Source organism: Theropithecus gelada, chromosome 4 (assembly GCF_003255815.1).
Source record: "Theropithecus gelada isolate Dixy chromosome 4, Tgel_1.0, whole genome shotgun sequence".
Lineage (NCBI taxonomy): Eukaryota > Metazoa > Chordata > Mammalia > Primates > Cercopithecidae > Theropithecus > Theropithecus gelada.
Window position 1 is genome coordinate 86,103,896 of NC_037671.1, and position 21,175 is coordinate 86,125,070.

Consider the following 21,175-nt stretch of genomic DNA (forward strand, 5'->3'; position numbering starts at 1 on the left):
CTAACCTATCCCAATAGCGCTTTAACCCATGCTTTCTCTTTGCATCTGTGGGCACAGCACTGGTTCCCAGACTCTGGGGATGGGGGTGGGGGGTTTCCACTGGACCAAACCCAGGATAGACTCCGTTCCCCACTTCTGAGATCCAGAGGCTGCTTGTCTGTGGCTGGGCTGCCCAGCCCTTTGGAAGAGAGTAGGCTGATGGAGCCTCCTCGAAATCAGGCAGCAGTGCCCGTGCCACGGCCTCTGCAGGACAGACTCCAGCATCCCCGGGGTGGGTTTCCGGAGCCCCGCGCCCCGCCGCGCCCGGGAAAGGCTCCAAAATCTCTCGGCCCGGAGGCCCCACGCGGCCTCTGCTCACAAGCGGGGAGTCGCAGCCACGCTACAGCTGGCTTGATCCTCAGTGCTGGGTGGAGAAACCGCGGCGGCAAACGCCGGGCCTGCAGCTGCTGCGTGTCGGCAGCTGCTGCGTGTCGGCGTTGCTGGCTCGCGGGCGGCGACGGCTCCCGGACAACAGAGGACGCGAGCAACCCGCGCAGCGCCCAGCAGGGCCTTGGCAGGGTGGAGAGGCGCAGGCTGGGTTAGCGGAGCAGAGCGGACCGATCTGGTGCCCTTCGTGGCCCCAGGCCTGCGGACCTTCTGTGCTCCCCGGCCCAGGGCGAGAGCGGGGGAAGAGACAAACAGTGCCCCGATAGTGGCGCGCGCTCTCCGCCATCCCCGGGCCTCACGCTTTCACCTCGCGTGCTGGGGCGAGGGCGGGGCTGCGTGGTGTACTGGGTCGGGGGTAGGAAGGACCTGCCAGGCCTTAGCCCTGAGCTATCGGTCATCCGCTAACGCCGCGCTTCCTGCATCCCTGGCTTGGACCCGAGGCTCTGCGCCGCTTGTCTGTAGCAGACACAACCCAGCTCCCTTACTGTTCTCAGGCCCTGCTATTTCAAGAATTCCAGAAAAAGAGTGCACCGGCGTGTGCGGGCCGGTGCTGCCCGGAAAACCCGTGAAGCAGGCACGCACGGCCCGGATGCAAGCACATCTGTCCCCTCCCCCAAAGGTCTCCCCAGCTTTATTGATCGCGTGGGTGGGGGGTAGGGATCTAAATTTGTCTCCCAGATTTTCTCTGAAATCGAGTCTCTTGGGAGTGAAGGTCCATATGATTATACCACGTCCATAGCAGTCGCGTTGTGTTCAAAATGGGCATGGGTGCTCGCGGCGCGGATACTGAGTTCCCCAGAGATGCGGAGTCTTTTGCCCCAGGGGCTTATTCTTGTTTTCTCAATGGAACAGGTCTTCGAATTTCCCCAGGAACATCTCAGTAAGTAGGGGTGTGCGTGTTTGTGTGTGTCAGTGTGTGTGTGTAAATGGTTCCTATGAGCTGACAGTTTGGTATTTAAAGAACAAATGGACATAGGCACAGAAGTCATGCCTTTTCCATGGATAAGATTGAGATTTCTGAGATTTCCAAGACAAGGTTGACCTGTCACGGGATAGTATTTTCAATCCTTCTCATTTAATTAAAAAAAAAAAAAAAAGCCTGCACTTCTGTAGATTTTTGTTGGACATTCTTGTTAGTATCTTAGATTACTATGATGTTCTAAGTTGAATATAGGCATGAATTTTCATAATAGAACACTTGTTATATCGTATGTATTCCCATTGCAGGTCATTTTCCCACCAAACTGTAAGCTTCTTCAAGGCAGGAAGACCTTTTATTCGCCTCTGACTTGTCCCAAACCAAGTAATGCCTGCAAATATCAAGTACCCAATAAATGAGTGTTAATTACACTACTCACCCCCAATCCTTTCATTTCCTGTAGGCTCTAAATATTTCTGTGTGTGCAAAGGAGTAGCAATGGAGGAATGCGGAGATAGGGTTCACAGATACCAAATAAAAGTAAAAGACACGGCCATCAATGCTGATGGATATTTCCCAGATAGTAATGGTGCTCAGAATCAGTTTGCTAATCAAGTCTCCTTAGTTTTAGGGTTGTTATGTGGAAGAGGTAGGAATGACCTACAGTATCAGGCAATTCTCTTAAAAATCAATATCTGGATATATATCTCTCCCACCCCTCAACCACCATTTTTTCTTCCTTTCTATAGATTAGGTGTGGTGTAAACCATTATACTTACAGTGGAAATGAGCTTGCTAACCTGTGATACCTTACCTTGGATTTACTGGTACATTTGGCTAATCTCATATTTCCCTTTTTACATTTTTCACTGGAATCCTAAGATAACATAAACTGGTGAAACCTGGTTTAGGTATCTAAAATACTTGGGAAAGTGAGCTGCAAATATTAAAAATCATTAGCTGCCTTAATTGTTGCTTTTTCAACTCAGTGATACCATTATATCCTCTCTCCTCAGCCTTTGAACGTACTTCCTAGTCTCTTCCATGAGTAAACATTTGAAGATTAAACATTTGAAGATTCTACCTTGTTAATATGTAATATTAACTGATACTGTTTTTCATAAGGGGTTTAGCTGTGCCTGGTCACCTTATATAAAGCTGCTTTAAAAACATCACCATCACTGATGCGTTATAAAACATTTATTCTGGACAACATAGTATGCAGAACACTTTCCATTAATTACTAGAAATCTCTTGAAGAGGACACTGCCCACAATGGGAATTATTTTTATTTTAGATGCTTGTACTAGAAAAATATACTTCACTCAGAGTAAATGATAAGACTGGGTGCCTCATCAATATCATTGTTTCTAAATTTCTGTAGACCATTCAGTTGTGACGGGTCTAATGCTCTAACGGTAACAAAATATTAGTTTTATTAAGAACTTTAGGGTTAAGCTCTTGGATTTTTGTAGCACCTCTTCTACTCTTTTGTTCAAGTGACAAGTATTAATTCCTTTCAGCTTGTAAGTAGAATGTGGTTCAGAATGCTACCTCTATTTGTAGCATTAGGAAAAAATGCTGTATTTATAATAATTCTCCACAACATTGGTTTATTTTAGCATCAATTTCCTCTCCTCCGTTATGATTTTTAATGGAGTCCTTATTGGTGTTTTTTTCCTTGACCTACTTTCTTTTCAATAGCTTTCATATATAGCCTGTTTTCATTGTTGGTGATTTCTGTAGAGTCTAGTAGAGTCTAAATCACGGTGAAACAGAGTAGTTAGTTATTACTTACTCTAGAAATGTTTTCGTGGTTTAAAAATCATCTGGTCTGTTCATATTCCGACTTCTTTTAAACTATGCTTTTCATGAATTTGCTTCATTCTCCAGACTGAGGATTGAACCTCATTCTGCTCTGACCCAATTGTTCTTTTCCTTTGTTGCCTCCACCCCCTAGAGAATGTGTTTCCAGGGGACAGGCGTTCTTGGGGCTGAAGAGGAGGAGAGTCAAGTGAGACGAGATCTGGTACCTCACGCACTAGATCCCTCCTCTCCGGCCTGGTGAGAAGTCAGAGACAATTTTGACAGTTCATAGTCCTGCCTCGGCTCTCACGCTTGCGGTCCATGGGCGGGTTTTACCTTCTCTCTCTTCCTCTGCTTCTGGCCTGCTTACAGGCCAACAGCAAATACAGCCATTGCCCGAGGCCACTCAGAACTCTCCCTGTGCCATCCTCTTGGGGAACAGGAGGATATGTCCGTAGAAGACTTCGGGGACTGGGGAAAGCCACGCTGGGATCGGGACGCCGGAGAGGGTCGCCCCTCCCTAGGCTTTTTCCCGTCGCGGCGCCCACGTGACCGAGAGCAGGCCTTCACCAGCCCGCCCCTTTCGGCCGCTACTGCCCACTTCCCGCTCGGGGTAAGTAACCGCGGTTTTCCGCACCGCCCCAACCCCGCCCTTCTCCTTTCCCCTTGCCTTCACCTCCCTCGGGTTCTCTCGCGCCACTCTCCCCACCCCCCTATCTTCCCCATCGGGCCCTTTGTACGTGCTCGGCGGCGTGCAAGCGCGCCTGGCACGTGACCCCGCCGAACGTGGCATTGTGTTATCACGTGACCCAGGTGCGTACGCGACGGAGCGGGGTGTGAAGATGGCGGACGAAGAGGCCGAGCAGGAGAGGTTGAGTCGCGGCGAAGGCGGCTGCGTCGCGGAGCTGCAGCGCCTGGGCGAGCAGCTCCAGGAGCTAGAGCGACAGCTGCGGGAGAGCCGGGTACCGGCCGTGGAAGCGGCCACCGACTACTGTCAGCAGCTGTGCCAGGTGAGGGCGCCCGGTGGTCCCCTCCCCCTTTACCCAGCTAGAAGGGGAAGAGGGCGAGCGAGCGCCAGGCGGCCGAGAGGTGGTCGCCGCTTCCTTGGCATCATCGGCGCCTCCGCCCGGGTGGGAGCGGTAGTAGAAGGAAGGCGCCTTTGTGTGGCTGCAGTTGTGGCGGTTGTTGTCGTCTGCAGCTCCTGGCTGGGGGAAGGGAGTTGTGGTCAAGGCGGAAAATCCCCCCTCCCCTTTCCTTCCCTGAACTCGGGACTGCGCGGTCCTCGCGGCTGAGGAAATGTAGACGGTGCGGATTGGAGAGAGTAGGAGGAGAATGGAGGCCAGGTTCTCTTCCTCCTCCTCTTATTGTGCACTGGGGATTACCGCGCCTCCCGCCTCTGCGCCTCTCTGCTTCCCACTCCGACGGGCCTCCGCCCCCACTGGTTTGATTCCTTTGCCTTCCCCTGCTTTCATCCGTCCCGCCCCCAGCCCCGGCCCTGTCCTGGCTGTCTCCGGGCCTTTGTTGTTCGAATTTCGCCTTAGGACTGAAGGGGCCTTTGTTGATGTTCGGAGGAGCAGTCCCCGCCGACCCCTTCTAGTTGAGCTAGACGTTCCGGAGGGGGTGCTTGGCGGAGGTTGTCCCCTCCTGCCCATACTTGCTTGCTTGGTGCACCCATGGTAAAGCTTGATCTCCTTAGTGGGGAGGAGCTGTCCCTGTACATCTGTCTCAGATTGAATGGCCCTTTGGGACGGCTTTTCCAGAGTCCGTTTCTCGTTTGCTTCCACCCTTCGAGGAGTATGATTTCCACTATCCTTTCTCTACCGATCACCCCTTCACCCCTGTTTCTTGGAGTTCTCCCTATTTGGCTTCCTGATGAAGTGGGAGAAGACAGGTTCATGTGGATCTGTTCTTTGGGTAGTTTCAAATCTTTTCTTTGCTTGCCCAAGGACGCTTCTCACCAGTGACTGCATTCTAATCAGAATTTGGAATGTTAATAACACTGTTTGCTAGTGATGAAAATAATTTCATCCTTGATGAAAATCGGAGAGTTTGGGACAACATTTGGACTTCATTACGAGCCTTGCACTTAGGTTTGAAATTTCAAGGTAGTGTTGCTGGCTCTGGTGAAGACTTTGATTGGATTGTCTTGAGGAGGAAAAAGAAGACACGATTTACACAGGTCATATTTAGAGTTAACTTGTGAATGTATCTTTACAGAGAATTCGTTTTGGAAAAGTATTGATCTTAACGTAGAACAATGGTTGACCATTTTAGCTGAGTAGATTACATTTTCACTTATTTTTTAGCCTCCAAATATTGAAATCTTTCCATTATAATGTCGGGTTTACGTGATCATATACAAAAGAATCTCCGCCGCTGTATGCACTTTATTGTCACAAATTATTTGATGGCTGTTCAAAATCTTAAAAACAAAAACTGTGAGATCAGGTGGTGACTTGTCTAGGAGGATGTGCAATTTGAAAGCTCCCTACTTAGGTAAATAGGTCTGGTGAATACCTGTGGCAAAATTAGAGGCTCATTCCTTTGAATTCTAATATTAAAAAATTGTTGAAATTTCTCAGTTTCTTTACCTTGTAGTACCCACTCATTCTTAATTGGTCTTTAAAGATTTATTTTAGAGAGAAAAAAATTTCTCTAAGATACCTATAATAGGAAGTATTTCGTTAGTAAGTCGAGTCAGTTTTTATATAATAATCAGTGAGAACTATTAAAGTCTAGCTTTGCTGAAAGACATTTTTCCCCAATAGTGTCCACTGATAGTTTTAAGGCTAATTACTGTAAATTCTCTTTTGTCAGCAGTATTTTTAAGCAGGATTAATAATTCTGGGAAAATAGAATTTCATGCAAGCTAGACCCCCCCCTTTTTGTGGGTGTGTGAGGTTGTAAAGTTATCACTTAAAGATTATTTATTTATTTATTTTTGAGAGACGGAGTCTTGCACTGTCACCCGGGCTGGAGTGCAGTGGTGCGATCTCAGCTCACTGCAACCTCCGTCTCCCGGGTTCAAGGGATTCTCCTGCCTCAGCTTCCCAAGTAGCTGGGACTACAGGTGTGCGCCACCATGCCCACCTAATTTTTGTATTTTTATTAGAGATGGGGTTTGGGGTTTCACTATATGTTGGCCAGGTTGGTCTTGAACTTCTGACCTCAAGTGATCCACCTGCCTCCATCTCCGAAAGTGCTGGGATTTCGGGTGTGAGCCATCTCACCCCGCCAGACTTACAAGAGTTTTTAAATGAGTGAAACAGCATTTTAAAAATCAGAATGAAAATAATTTCCTACATTAGTTTCATTAAATGATTAGTCTTACACATAAATTGTTATTGATGCTACTGACAAAAAACATCAAACAGTAATGAAACGAAGGCTGGATTTGTGGATTTCAAAAATTATAAAATATTTCATACACTGTAATCTCAGAATAATTTAAGTACACTTAAAAGCAATCTCCATTTGAAACGATACAGAGTGTGTCTAATTTCCTCTGGAACTTTTTCTGGGGTGGGGTTTTTTGTTTTGTTTTTCAGGTAACCTATTTATGTTAGTGATCTTGTCAAATGGAGGTAACTTGAAACCATTGTTTTATTTATGTTTATTTACAGGGGTGGAGGTGGATCACGCCTTGAATCCCAGCAGTTTGGGAGGCCAAGTTGGGCGGATTGCTTGAGGCTGGGCAACATGGTGTGGCCCCTTCTCTACAAAAAATAGAGAAAACAAAACAAAACAATTAGCCAGGCTCCGTGGCGAGTGCCTGTAGTCCCAGCTACTCGGGAGGCTGAGGTGGGAGGATCATTCGAACCAGGGAGGCAGAGGTTGCAGTGTGCAGAGATTGTGCACTGTGCACCTCCAGCCCAGGTGACAGAGCAAGATTCTGGCTCAGAAAAATAAAAAATAAAAGTAAAATTGTATCTTAGCAATTACTACCTAGCATTTTGATACGAGGTGGAGTGATGCAGTGTTTAACAATTGTAGAATTTATTGGCACAATCTAAATATAGTGAGTGCCAGGGATACTAGGAGCTAGAAATTATCTGTTAGTTTCTAACCTTGAGATTATTGTTTAACTTTTTCTATTTAAGCTTTTCCTGTAAAACTGGGATAGTCACATGCTTCAAGAAGGCAAAGATGAATAAACGTTTGTCAAAGTTAATGGGCTTCAGAATTAATATTCTGCCAGTGTTGATGCTTAGTGCTTGTGTAACCCTTATTTTTGCATTTACTTTAAAAAATGAATTAGTTTACTTTCTATGTAATGTTTATGAACAAAAGTTAAGTTTCTGGAGAATGTGGTGAAACCCACAGAAATAGGAGTTGCTTATGATCCCTAGTTTATAGAGTTTTATTTTTGAGTGAGGTAGGAGATTAATAGATTTTTAAAATTCTGAGTAGCAGAATAGAAACGAAAGGCATTAAATGCTTTTCTTAACAGTGTTGTTTTGCTCTTTCTGGAAATAAGCCCCCCTCTTTGCTTATTTAAATGAGAATTTGCTTAAAGCTTAAGTGGGAGGAGGGAAGAGTAAGTGGAGGATGGGCATGGTAGAGTGCCTGTCATAAATCTTAAATTTTCCTTATTTTATTTTATTTTTTGATAAATGGGGTCTTGCTACATTGCCCAGGTATGATCTCAACCTCAAACTCTTAGGCTCAAGTGATCCTCCTGTCTCAGCCTTCTTTTTTTTTTTTTTTTTTTTTGAGTTGGAGTTTAACTCTGTCACCCAGGCTGGTGTACAGTGGCGCAATTTGGGCTCACCACAACCTCTGCCTCTTGGGTTCAAGCAATTCTCCTGCCTCAGCCTCCCGAGTAGTTGGGATTACAGGCATGTGCCATCATGCCCGACTAATTTTGTATTTTTACTAGAGACAGGGTTTCTCCTTGTTGGTCAGGCTGGTTCCGCCCCCCTCAGCCTCCCAAAGTGTGGGATTACAGACATGAACCACCACGCCCGGCCCTTTCTCAGCCTTCTAAGTAGCTGAGACCTCATACACCACCACGCCCAGCTCTTAAATTTCCTTGTATCTTTTCAAAGTTAGCTTTAATATGGGCAATATAACCAACTCATTTTCTTAAAATTGACTTAGAATAAGTATATAGAATAACCAGAAGTAATTTCTTGTATTTACTTGTTTTAGGATTATTACTGTATTTATTATATAAAAAATTGGTTATAATTGGAATCTTTTGGACTAGTTAATTGTATTAGACTGGGCCAGTAGTCAGTCATTCAACATTTCTACTGTATACAGGCTAGGCAAGCATGATCATGGTCCCTGGCTTCAAAGAGTTTATAGTCTCTGGAGGAAGGTAGACAGATAATCGTAAACTGTGATTTATATATTTTATTGCAGAGATGAGTACAGTAAAGAGGAAGGTTATTTGGGAGTTTTAAAAGAAGCATTCCAACAGAGGAGTTGTTCTAAAGAGATTTTAAAATAATGGTTGGAAGAATTGGCCATTGTAATAGTTGATTTGTTGGAGTATGATATTTACTGACAGCACTATATACTGGACTGACTGACTGGTTGATTGTAACTGTTATTGACCATTGATCAGTAGTAATCTGGTGGCTGACAGTTGTTTTAAAGGGTTGAATTGCAGTCGTGTGTGTGTGTGTATAATACACACACACATACACGTGTGTGTATATGTATGTGTAAGGACCTAGGTTTAGATGTTACAGAGGATATAAGATACAAGAGACTAATAAAAAAAAGTATGTGTGTGTGGGTGTGTGTGTGTATATACATATGTACGATATGTGTGTGTATATACATATATATGAAGTGTGTGTATATATATAAAATTTTCTTAGTTCATATAAGCGGTGCTTCTCAACTGGGCATAGTACTTTCCCTACCTCCAGTTATCTCTTCAAGGGCACTTAGAAATATGTAGGATCAGGCTTTTGGATGTTGCTATGACTAGGGATGTGGTACTGGCATTTAGTGCCCATGACCCTGAATGCTAAATTTTCTGAAGTGATCAGGACAGTCCCAACAAATGGAAACATAATCCCTCTGTCTAAATACCTGCAGTGCCCTTTTCAGAAACATTGAACAGAAAGAAAAATAATATATTTAGAAGGTTTTTTTTTTGTTTTTTGTTTTTTGTTTTTTTAGTCCTTATACTCTTTTCATATTGAGATAGTTAAGCTCCAGATATATGGTTAATTTGGAACAGGTTCAGGTAAATGATATTCAACTATATTTAAGTATAATTTGTACTGACCATGAGAGGTCAAGAAGCTTTCTACTTTCTTAGCAGAAATTACAAGCAATTACTTAAACAGTTAGTAAAACAACTCTTACTAGGTTAAAGAAGGCAGCAACTTCAGCATAATTATCCTGATTAAAGCAAAGGTTTGACATTTTGGTGTAACAAATTCCATACTTTTAAGCATTTATATGCAAGGACCTAGATTTAGATGTTACAGGAAATAAAAGATATGGGCGACTAGTGGGATATAAATTAGTAAGATAATATTTAAATATAACTTCAAAATGACAGCTGAAAAGATGTCAAAAGGCAGTGTATTAACTAACAAATTCGTTTTGCTTTATTTTTATTTTATTTATTTATTTTTTCTGAGACAGGGTCTCCACTCTGTCACCCAGGCAGGAGTGCAGTGACACAGTCATGGCTCACTACATCCTTAACCAGCTGGGCTTAAGTGATCCTCCTGCCTCAGCGTGCCGGGTAGCTAGGACTACAGGTGCACATCAACATGCCTGACTGACTTTAACATTTTTTGTGGAGACAAGATCTCCCTACGTTGCCCAGGTTGATCTCAGACTCCTGGGCTCAGGCAGTCCTCCCACCTTGGTCTCCCAAAGTGCTGGGACTATAGGCATGAGCCTCTGCACCCAGCCTGGTTTTGCTTTTTTGTTGTTTGTTTTGTTTTGTTTTAAATTGAAAATGTACTAATTGAAATGGTTTTTAAAAATTCACCCTGAGAAAGGGCATACAATGAAAACTTGATCTTTTTCCCATTCTAGAGTTCTGGTCTCATTTCCATGAAGACAAATCCCCTAATAGTTTCCAGAACTAGTTTGCTCTTTTTAAGAAAATAAAGATAACTACACTGCATCTTGCTTTCCCTCCCCCCAGAGGCATCTTCTAGCTCATTCCATAGCTGCTCATGTAAGTTTATGGCTTTCTGTTGTATAGTGTATAGTAATTCTAGTCTATGACTGTGTCTGATTAATCAGTTCATTATCAGTGGATATTTGGGAGAGTAAGTTAATTTTATGTATAGTAACTTAAAGAGTTCAAAGTAGGTAGTAAGCACTTCAGGCTGGGGTATCAGGGAAGGCTTTACCAAGAAGGTACTATTTGAGCTAGTCTTCATTACCTTTATTAGCCATTAGTGGTGCCTGATTGGTATAAGAAATAAAAACCAAATTAAAACTGTTAGAGCTACAGAATGTGTAGGTTACATATTTAGACATTTCTTTGTATATTTTTTGTCTCATCAGTTTGATATAAGTTGATTCTTTTGTTTATATACATGTTTTGCTTAGCTTTAATTATAACTGCAAGAGCTTTGAAACTAAGCATTTTCCTTAAAAATTAGACTCTTATTTTTGACTATTAGAGGCTGTCTTAATTTGTAGGACACTTCAAATCAGAAGAAAAGATAGCTTGCTTGTTAATTAGTGATAATTACTTCAGGTATTGAGGGAGCAATAAGTCATTTAAACTTTTAGAAGTTTAGATAATGCTCAGGGGAAATAATGTTTTAAATGTTCATAATTAGTGTGATTGCATGTTAAGAGATAATAAATTCTACTTTGCAAAATATGCTTATATCAATTTTAGCAAAGGGGAAAACTTTACTAAGCTGTGCTTGTCCCCTTCTTATCCTTTTTGGTCCTAAATTAAAATGAGGGAAGAGAACATTCATTTTGCAGATGTACTTCATAACATATAATAACCTGCCAAACAGGATTTTCATAGGTTTTTATCTGTAAAACTGCTGCTGTACTTATTTTCTTGAGCTTCTGTCAAAGATGAGAGGTTACATTATTTTTCCCAACTCCTACAGATAAATTCAGTTTATAAAATTAACCAATCAATGTGAGTATCCTCTTATAGTTGTAAAATGGAAAGTTTGCTTTCATTAGTATGTTTGTCAGCATACACTGCAACTTTTAACAATGTATTGTTTTCCAGGAGAGCCTCTTGATTCATTGTTTTTGTTTTGGCATTGGCAGTTGCACAATGTATCTCAAAAGAAAAATGTTACCTTTTCCCCCTTGACTTACATTTTAAAAAGAAAGACTAAAGGTCTCTAAGTAAACATGTTCAGCTAAGAAGATTTGTTAAAATTCAGTTACATACATAAGGCCTGGCACAGTGGCTCACGCCTGTAATCCCAGCACTTTGGAAGGCCAAGGTGGGCGGATCAGGAGGTCAGGAGATCTAGATCATCCTGGCTAACACGGTGAAACCCCGTCTCAACTAAAAATACAAAAAATTAGCCGGGTGTGGTAGTGGGCACCTGTAGTACCAGCTACTCCAGAGGCTGAGGCAGGAGAATGGTGTGAACCCGGGAGGCAGAGCTTGCAGTGAGCCTAAATCATGCCACTGCACTCCAGCCTGGGCGACAGATCAAGACTCCGCCTCAAAAACAAAAACAAAAACAAAAAAACCCACACATACATTTCAGTTATATGTATCTTTTCTTGATTTATTCTAATCAGATGTTTAAATTGCTCTTATGTGGGAACACTAAGGTAGCTATGGAGAATTATGGAGTGGACCTCTACCTTAAAGAGCTTACAAAATCAACAGTGTGTATTAACTGTTAAGTGACAGTATTAGATAGTAAGGCATCTAGCGGTGTAATGAGTATGGATTCAGAGAAGTAGAGCATCTTGAAATTATTGTAGCCAAAAATTGAGCAGGAAAGGAAAACACTATTTACATTGGATCTTGAAGGATTTTGGATAACCAAAGAGAAGTGGGAGGGTTGAGAATAAAAGCTCAGATAAATGGACCAACTATTCAAAGTGGCGTTTTTGGAGAAAAATGTCAAGTGATAGGATTGAAAGGATAGATTAAAACCAGACTAAGAGTTTAGGATGCCAAGCCAAGAAGTTTTGATAAATCTTGTAAGCATAGATTTATGGTTACATGGCCTAAAGACTCATCCTTCTGTGTTTGAGGCATTGAAATAAAAGTTAAATTCAGAATGTTACAACCCTTGTTTCCCCCACCCCGCCCCCCCCAAGTATCCTGTATCAGTTACTGTCATGTTACAGACTATCCAAAAACTTACTGCCTTTAAAAGAACAGCCATTTTTATTATTGTTCGCAAGTCAGTGGGTCGGCTGAGTGGTTCTGCTGTCAGCTCTCAGGTTATCTGGGGCTGAATGGTCCCAGATGGTTTCATTCATATGTCTGGTGGTTGTCAGGCTGGTCTAAAGGCTTCACTTGGGCTGGCTTATTTCTCTATTCTTAGCCTTCTCTAGTAAGGTAGCCTGGATTTCTTTACATGGCATCAAGAGAGTAAATTCTTTTCCACACATGCTTTACTTTGTATGCCCCTCCTGGTGTCATATTTATGCTGATGTCCTGTTGGCTACTGCCAATTAAGTGGTCAAACTTAGCCTCTTTGTGGGAAGGGGACCACACATGCTATCGGTACAGGGAGATGTGATTCTTTAGGGACCATTTCTGTAACACTCTACTACATGTCCCATTTCCCTTTATTCCCTACTGCAGTGTGAGGCACTTTTATAGGACAAATTTAATTTTTTACTCTCAATTGCTATTGCCTCTGCTTTCTTTCTTGTCACTCATCTTCTCTAACCACATCTGTGTCCATCTGATTGGCAAAAGTCATTCCCATTCCTGCTTTCTGATCTCAGTCTCTAAATAGAAAAGAGGCATCCTCACCCCATGACTGAGACTTTAGAATATTTGTGGAATGACCTCGTTTTTGTTTTTGTTTTGTTTTTGATATGCAGTCTCACTCTTTCGCCCAGGCTGGAGTGCAATGGGGTGATCTCGACTCACTGCAACCTCCACCTCCCAGGTTCAAGTGATTCTTTTGCCTCCACCTCCCAAGTAGCTGGGACTACAGGCATGTGCCACCACGCCCGTCTAATTTTTTTTTTTTTTTTTTGGTATTATTAGAGATGGGGTTTCACCATGTTAGCCAGGCTGGTCTCGATCTCCTGACCTCTTGATCCGCCCTCCTCAGCCTCCCAAAGTGCTGGGATTACAGGCGTGAGCCACCTTGCGTGGCTAGAATGACCTCTTTATTTACCATGGTTCTTTACCTTGATATTAAACCTGGTCTGAATTTGTTGTGTTGCATTATCTCTACCTTGTATAGTCTGATAATGACATCCTAGTTCTTGTCCCAATGAACTTGCTTTTAACATTCCTTTCAGTTTGTGAAATTCTCCAAAGTCCTGCTTTTGTCTTTCTCAGTGGCAGACTACTTCTTGTAACAGTGTTTCTCAAACTTCAGTTTGCAGAAATCAAAGAGAGTAAGTCTGTAGATCTCAGAGTTACAAATTATTCACCTCAGCTTATCCAGGTTCAACATTCCAAATCTGAAATGGTAAACACTCTGGTCCCAAGCATTTTCAGATTAGGGATACTCAACCTGGAGTAAGATGTAACTTTATTTTACTTCACTATTTAGTTGTCACACTGAAACAAAATGACCACAAAACAATACTTATCCTTACTCTGTGTGACACATTCTGTTTTTACTTATTTTAAAATGTTACTCTTGATTTTATAATCCACCAATAGGTCATAACCCACAGTTTGAAAAATACTCTTTTAGAGGGTTACTGGGATTCAATTCAGTAGTAAGTAAAAAAGTAGGCAGTCCCTATGTTTAAGCTAGTCTTTTAGTCTAGTTGGCCCAGAACATTCTTTTATTTAGAAGCATCAAAATTAAAATACAGTTTCACATTTCTTTTCTTTTTTTTTTTTTTTGAGATAGAGTTTCTCTCTTGTCTCCCAGGCTGGAGTGCAATGGCATGATCTCAGCTCACTGCAACCTCTGCCTCCCTGTTTAAGCGATTCTCCTGCCTCAGCTTCCCGAGTAGCTGGGACTACAGGCAGGCACCACCAAGTCTGGCTAGTTTTTGTATTTTTAGTAGAGACGGGGTTTTGCCATGTTGCCCAGGCTTGTCTCAAACTCCTGACCTCAGGTGATCTGCCTGCCTTGGCCTCCCAAACTGTTGGGATTACAGGCGTGAGCCCCATCACCTGGCCAGTTTTACATTTCTTAAAGTGAATGCTAGAAACCCAACATTATGTTCACAGAACCCAATTTGAGAAATACTGATGCGTAGGAAAAAACCTACATTTAAGCATGAACCCAGTGCTCTCCCTCCTACTTTTTTCAGCATTACTTTTTATTATTCTACAGGAACTTTCTGCTCCAAGTTTATTAATTCCTCACAAGCATACCTGTTCATTTTACTGCCTTTGTGACTGCTTAGATAACTTTGCAATGTTACAATAGTGGAAAGCCAAATGGCTTTGAGTTCAACTAACAGCTCCCCCACAATCTGGGAGAAATATTCAGCTCCATAAGTCATGCTTTCTTTGAAAAAATAAGGCTGAGGTAAGGGATGATAAATGCCTACCCATAGAGGGTAGGAGACACTGGTGAAGGCTCCCAGCACAGTATCTGGCATAAGGAAGACATCATGAACAAGTAGTTTTTGAGTCATTCTCAACTCTACTTGTACCTTAAAGCCCAGGATGATTACGTGTTTTCCGAGTATACCCTTCTCTGGTCTGCACTTGCTCTGAGAGTTACTTCTGACTTCTGTCATTGACTATGTTATGTTGCTTGTATAGCATGGATTTTTCAGTATGATTTAACTTTATTTTCAATGTTTGAAAATTTGTTCTAACTTTTTCAGTTTTGGTTAGGAAAATATACATGAGTCATAAATATGTGTGCATTTGTTGCCTTTTGTTTCTTTGTTGCATGCTCTATGTCCTCAGTAGATTTTGGATTCCTTCATTGGACATACAATGCTTTGATGTAGTAAGTTCTCCGTAAGTATTTCTTTGAGATTTTTTCTCAGAGCTTTACTTGTCCTCAAATATTAACACTTTTGAGTTTTGATTTGCCCAAGGTGCCAGAGTTAGGATATGGTTAGCCCCCAGGTTCAAATTAAATATATTTTGCTGCCTGTGTCTCCCGTGTTCTTTTGTTAAAAGAGTTACTTGACTCTTCCTGAAATATGTTATACTGTTTTATTGCAGTAGTGTTAAAAAACTACTTTAATAGTAAAAATACTACTATTTATTTCCATAAACTAGGAAATGAACTGCAGGAAGAATCATTTATTTATTCCATTAGCAGTTACTTGGTGCTTAATTCGTGGCAGACACTGTACTATTGGTATAGGAAAAATTTGCTGTCACTTTAGCAAAAAACTTGCAAAAGTTAAACTTCTGAAGTCAGTCCTGAAATCTTTTTTCCCTCAGTACATTTCGTTTTCAGTTAAAGTAAAACTGACTCTTGAATCTTCTGTTTTAGGCCGGGTGCAGTGGCTCATGCCTGTAATCCCAGCACTTTGGGAGGATGAGATGGGTGGATCACCTCAAGTCAGGAGTTTTAGACCAGCCTGACCAACACGGTGTAACCCTGTCTCTACTAAAACTACACAAATTAGCTGGGCTTGGTGGCACATGCCTGTAATCCCAGCTACTTGGGAGGCTGAGCCGGGAGAATCGCTTGAACTAGGGAGGCAGTGGTTGCAGTGAGCCAAGATCGCACCATTGCATTCCTGCCTGGTCAACAAGAGTGAAGTGAAACGCCATCTCAGAAACAAAAAACAAAAAACTTCTGTTTCAATGACAACCTTGCTGTTTGTACATTTAGTTTTCCTGAAATACTTTTGAGATTATGAGATTGAGGAGAGCTATGTTTGTTAGATATATTTTGCTGCTCTTTATGTGGTTGAGAAAGTAATTTGAACTAAGATTGTGTAGGAATTCTTGGCTAATTCAGAAAATGCCACCTAACTGGCATTCAAAGTTAAACCAAATGTGATTATCCAGAGTGTAGTCCTTTCTTTACCTGTAAAGGCAGAACCAAAAGGACTCTTAGTGAAGCTTCTCCATTGTCTTGGACTGAAGGCACCCATCCTCACTCAGACTGTCATTGTCCAAAATCAGTAACGTTGTTTTACTTACAAGTTAGGAAATTCAATTACCTAATTTCCATAATCTGCAAATGGGTGGAACCTTGGAGTTAGAGGCAAGACCAACCAGATTGAAGAGACAGGGAATCAGTATTCAGAACAGGCACTGTTAGATGCTTTACTAACGATTAATTGTTTAATCTGAAGGCCTATGAGATCATAGGATTCAAGAACCATTTAGTTTGTTTTAGTATCCAAGTTAATTTAAATTGCCTCCTACGACCTCACCATTACTACTATATAATACTTGCTCAGTGTGACCCAGTGTCATCAAAAATTAAGTGATTATTTAGGAAGACTGAGGCATAGGGTTAAATGGCTAAAACTAAGCAGTGCTTTAAAAAATGAAATTTCAAATACCTGGAAAATGTCTTCATGTGGAACATTTGGCATCCTTATTGATGCCTGATATAGGAGGTGATATATTAGCTTCATAATAGTTTTTTTTTTTTTTTTTTAGGTAGAGTTTTGCTCTTGTCACCCAGGCTGGAGTGCAGTGGCACGATCTCAGCTCACTACAACCTCTGCCTCCTGGGTTCAAGTGATTCTCCTGCCTCAGCCTCCCGAGTAACTGGGGTTACAGGCACGCACCATCATACCTGGCTAATTTTTCTATCTTTATTAGAGACGGGGTTTCACCATGTTGGCCAGGGTGGTCCCGAACTCCTGACCTCAGGTGATCCGCCCATCTCAGCCTCCCAAATTGCTGGGATTACAGGTGTGAGCCACCGCGCCCAGCTGATTACAGGTTTTATATTTAGAAAGAGGTTATTAAGTTTAAAGATAGTACAATAATCCCTCGGTATTCATAGACAATTGGCTCCAGGAACCCCCTTGGATTCCAAAATCCCCAGATGCTCAAGTCCCTTAAATGAAATGGCATAGTATTTGCATATAACCTAGCATATCCTCCCAAATGCTTTCTCTGTAGATGTATGTACGTAAATAGTTGTTATACGGTTTTGGTTTTTTATTTGTATTTTTATTGTTGTATTGTTACTTTTTATTGCTTTTTTTAATTTTTATTTTTTTGAGACAAAATCTTGCTCTATCACCCAGGCTGCAGTGCAGTGGCACTATCTCCATTCACTGCAGCCTCCACCTCCCGGGTTCAAGTGATTCTCGTGACTCAGCCTGCCGAGTAGCTGCAGTTACAGGCGTGCCACCATGCCCGGCTAATTTTTGTATTTTTAGTAAAGACAGGGTTTCACCACGTTGGCCGGGCTAGTCTCGAACTCCTGACCCTGAAGTGATTCGCTCACCTCAGCCTCCCAAATTGCTGGGATTACAGATGTGAGCCACTGTGCCCGGTCTGCTTTTTTTTTTGTTTTTTTTTTAAATGTATTTTCCAACGAAGATTGTTGAATCTGTGGATATGGAACCCACGGATACTGAGGGCCCCCTGTAATTAACCGTTGGCTCGGCTCCTCATTGCAGACAGTGTTATACAGATATCAGAAAACTATTTGATATAAATAATCTAAATTAAGTCTAGCACTAATTTTGATTTACTACAGTTAATTGAAGTAGTTATTTGTGATATTGAGAAAATTATTTCCAGTAAATAGGAATGATTATGCTACTTTTAAAAGATGAGCCATTAGCATTTAGTTGTTTTTTGTTTGTTTGTTTGTTGGTTTTTTGAGACAGGGTCTCACTGTCACCCAGGCTGGAATGCAGTGACGCCATCAGATCTCACTTCAGCGTCCACCTCCCAGGCTCAAGCAATCCTCCCACCTCAGCCGTCTTGGATAGCTGGGACTACAGATGTGCACTACCATGCCCAGCTAATTCTTGGTATTTTTAGTGGAGACAGCGTTTTGCCATGTTGCCCAGGTTTGTCTTGATCTCCTGGGCTCAAGCAGTTTGCCCATCTCAGACTCCCAGAGTGCTGGGGTTACAGGCATGAGCCACCGTGCCCAGGCTAGAATTTGTATATACTCAAAATAGTTTACATTTTGCATTTTTCTATATGAACATGTGCATGTATTGCTGATCTTTCCCTACTTTTTGCAAATGTGATAGATTTCACTATATATAAAACTTAAAATATCACTATACGTTAACTCAAAAGCATTAACATTATATTATGGAATAATGCAAATTTTTAGTTTTTAAAAAACAACTTCTACAAGATTATTATATTATTTTAAAAGACTAAAACATAAAAGACTGATACTTAAGTAGTTTGAATCTGGTGATTTATTCCATGACTTAACCTATTCATATTTGTATAATCTTATTTTAAACCTTGGTTTGGGATTTTTTTTAATTGCCTCCCTAAAATAGGATAGTGCACATTGCATAAAATGACATTGTCAATAAAATTTATATCCTCAAACTGACTATGAAGTTCATCAGCATGAAGATATTTTATAGAAAGCATTTCTGAATGCATGTATTATAAAACTGCTTCTTTAGCAATTAAGAATTAACCCTAGTAAGTGAAGTTGAATATGTTGGCAATAAATTGATCAGTATATCCAGTGTTGTGACTCATTTATGAAGTATTTTTGAAAAGGTTACCTGATGTTGCACATTCTGCCTAAGGAGAAATTATCTTCAACACCAAAAGACCTTTGAGGATTTACCTATAATTCAATGAAAATATTTGTGGTGTGAATTTTTTCCTCCATGAAAACCCTCCTCTATAGATCTTGTTTTATTTGACCAAAAGAAACTATATCCTAGATTTTGTCTTCCATGTATAGTTTGCTTGACAGCCCATTAGATACTGTGAATTAAAATCTTGGGATTCTAAGGATGTTGGTTTTATACATACTGTTTATTGTGAGCTTGGCATGCCACTTACAGCATTTCTTTGTTTCTTTATCCTTGAAATGGGGACCTTTTGTGATTGTTATTAGAACTGATGAAAGCCATAAATATTTTAAATGATCGTTGTAATATAAAGTAACATTTTCATTTACACTTAGACTACTTTGGAAACACTTTGGATGTTTTATGTATGATATGACCTAGCATAATTTTAAAACATTAATAATTCCACTGTTTTCAAAGTTATCCATGATTATCAGTTTTAAAAATGTTAAATTACTGATTTATTAATTTGTTTAAAGCCTGCATTTTGAAGAGAGTAGGATTAGACTTTATAGTAATTTATAAAAGATCCTTTTGCGTGTGTGTGGTGGAGGGTTTGGAGTTAGTTGATGGGAGTGAATGTACTGGGAGAAGATTAGTGGCTTTATAGTTGAAACCTTTCCTTTGTCCAAAATTTTAAACTAGAATTTGAGAGGCTGGGGATGAGAGAGAAGCTGGGATTATACAGTAACTAAAAGAATACATTTTGAACTATGATTTGAATTCCAACTCTGGCACTTCCTGAAGGACTTCAGGGTTGTGTGTGTGTGTGTGTGTGTGTGTATATGTTTAAATCTCTGTTCTTACTTATAGACTGGAGGTAATAATAATAATACCTGCTTAAAGCTGTTGTGATTAAGGCATAACGTTTGCTGAGTGCTTTGCTTATTATGGTGCTAGAATTACAGAGTAATTGTTAGCTATTAATACATTTAAGAGGAGTAGATCCAAAATGTTCCCTCATAAAAGGATATTAGTTTTAAAAAATTATTTAACCCACTATATCAAAAATGTTGTAATTTCACCAACATAAAAATTGACATAGTTTATAGTCTTTTTTTGTACATCTTCAAAGTCTGGTATGTATTTTATACTGATGACATATGTCAGCTTGGACTAGTTACATTTCAAGGGCTGTATGTATACTCACATGAATCTCAATTGTAATGAAATATACTGGTTTGCACCCTTTTGTTGTCGGCACATCTACTTGTAAACCAGTGTGAATGTCTGCCACTCTCCAACCTCTATATCCTATCATCTAGATTTAAATAAAGATATACCACTAGCGGACCATACTTATTGTTGAACATTAAACTATGAGATTAGCACTATGTCTGGTACTAGTTAAATGGCAACAAAAATGCCTGACATGGAGAGTTCAATTCAACCATTTATGTGTTTGCAAATACTAACAAAGGTAACTGTGAATGGGTAATTTCTTTTTCTTCATAGCACCTAGCACAGTTACTAATTTTCTGTAATCTTTTATACTGTGTACTATTTCCCCTATGACACCCGATGAGGAAAGGAACTGCATCCACCTTGTTTGCTACATTTTCTCAGTAAAAGCAGTGAACAGCTGTTTTCTCTTTAGAACAATTTATGATAGCCTACCCCAATCATTAAAAAGTAATCAGGAAATTTCCCAGTAGTCAGAATCACATTTATCCTGCCTTCATCCAACTCCTCCTCCACGACACACCGGAATCAGAATGGTTGAGGCACAAATGGACAAGTAACAAGAGAACAGCTCTTTTCATCAACCTCTTAGACTTAAAGAAAAAAGAAAACAATATATATGCACCTGGTGGGAAAGAATAGTGAGTATTGTTCCCCAGGAGTCAAGTCAGAGGCATGGTTCATTAGCACCCTGGAGACTAATTAAGCATTCTTTAGAATGTTTAACCATTCTAAGTTAAACAATAGAAGTACTATAGTAGTCATGATAAAGGAAAACCTAATACCAATAAATGCCCTGAGTTTTTCAAAATGCAGACTAAAATAGGACCAGGCATGGTGGCTTATACCTGTAATCGCAGCACTTTGGGAGACCAAGGCGGGTGGCTTACTTGAGCCCAGGTGTTTGAGACCAGCCTGGGCAACATGGCAAAACCTCATCTCTATAAAAAATACAAAATATTAGCTGGGCATGGTGGTACACACCTGTAGTCCCGGCTACTCAGGAGGCTGAGATGAGAGGATCACCTG

The 21,175-nt window shown here is 41.0% G+C and overlaps 1 protein-coding gene across 1 annotated transcript in view; it reads left to right on the top strand.

Annotated features, from left to right (window-relative positions):
* The first annotated feature begins 3,262 nt into the window (after window positions 1-3,262).
* The window catches only part of ZNF292 (zinc finger protein 292), a 105,902-nt gene continuing 87,989 nt past the window's right edge, over window positions 3,263-21,175 (top strand). The window contains exons 1-2 of the mRNA XM_025383459.1: window positions 3,263-3,764; window positions 3,965-4,161. Coding sequence (XP_025239244.1) covers window positions 3,994-4,161 — 168 coding nt within the window. The 5' untranslated portion in view covers window positions 3,263-3,764; window positions 3,965-3,993. The remainder of the gene's footprint in view (window positions 3,765-3,964; window positions 4,162-21,175) is intronic.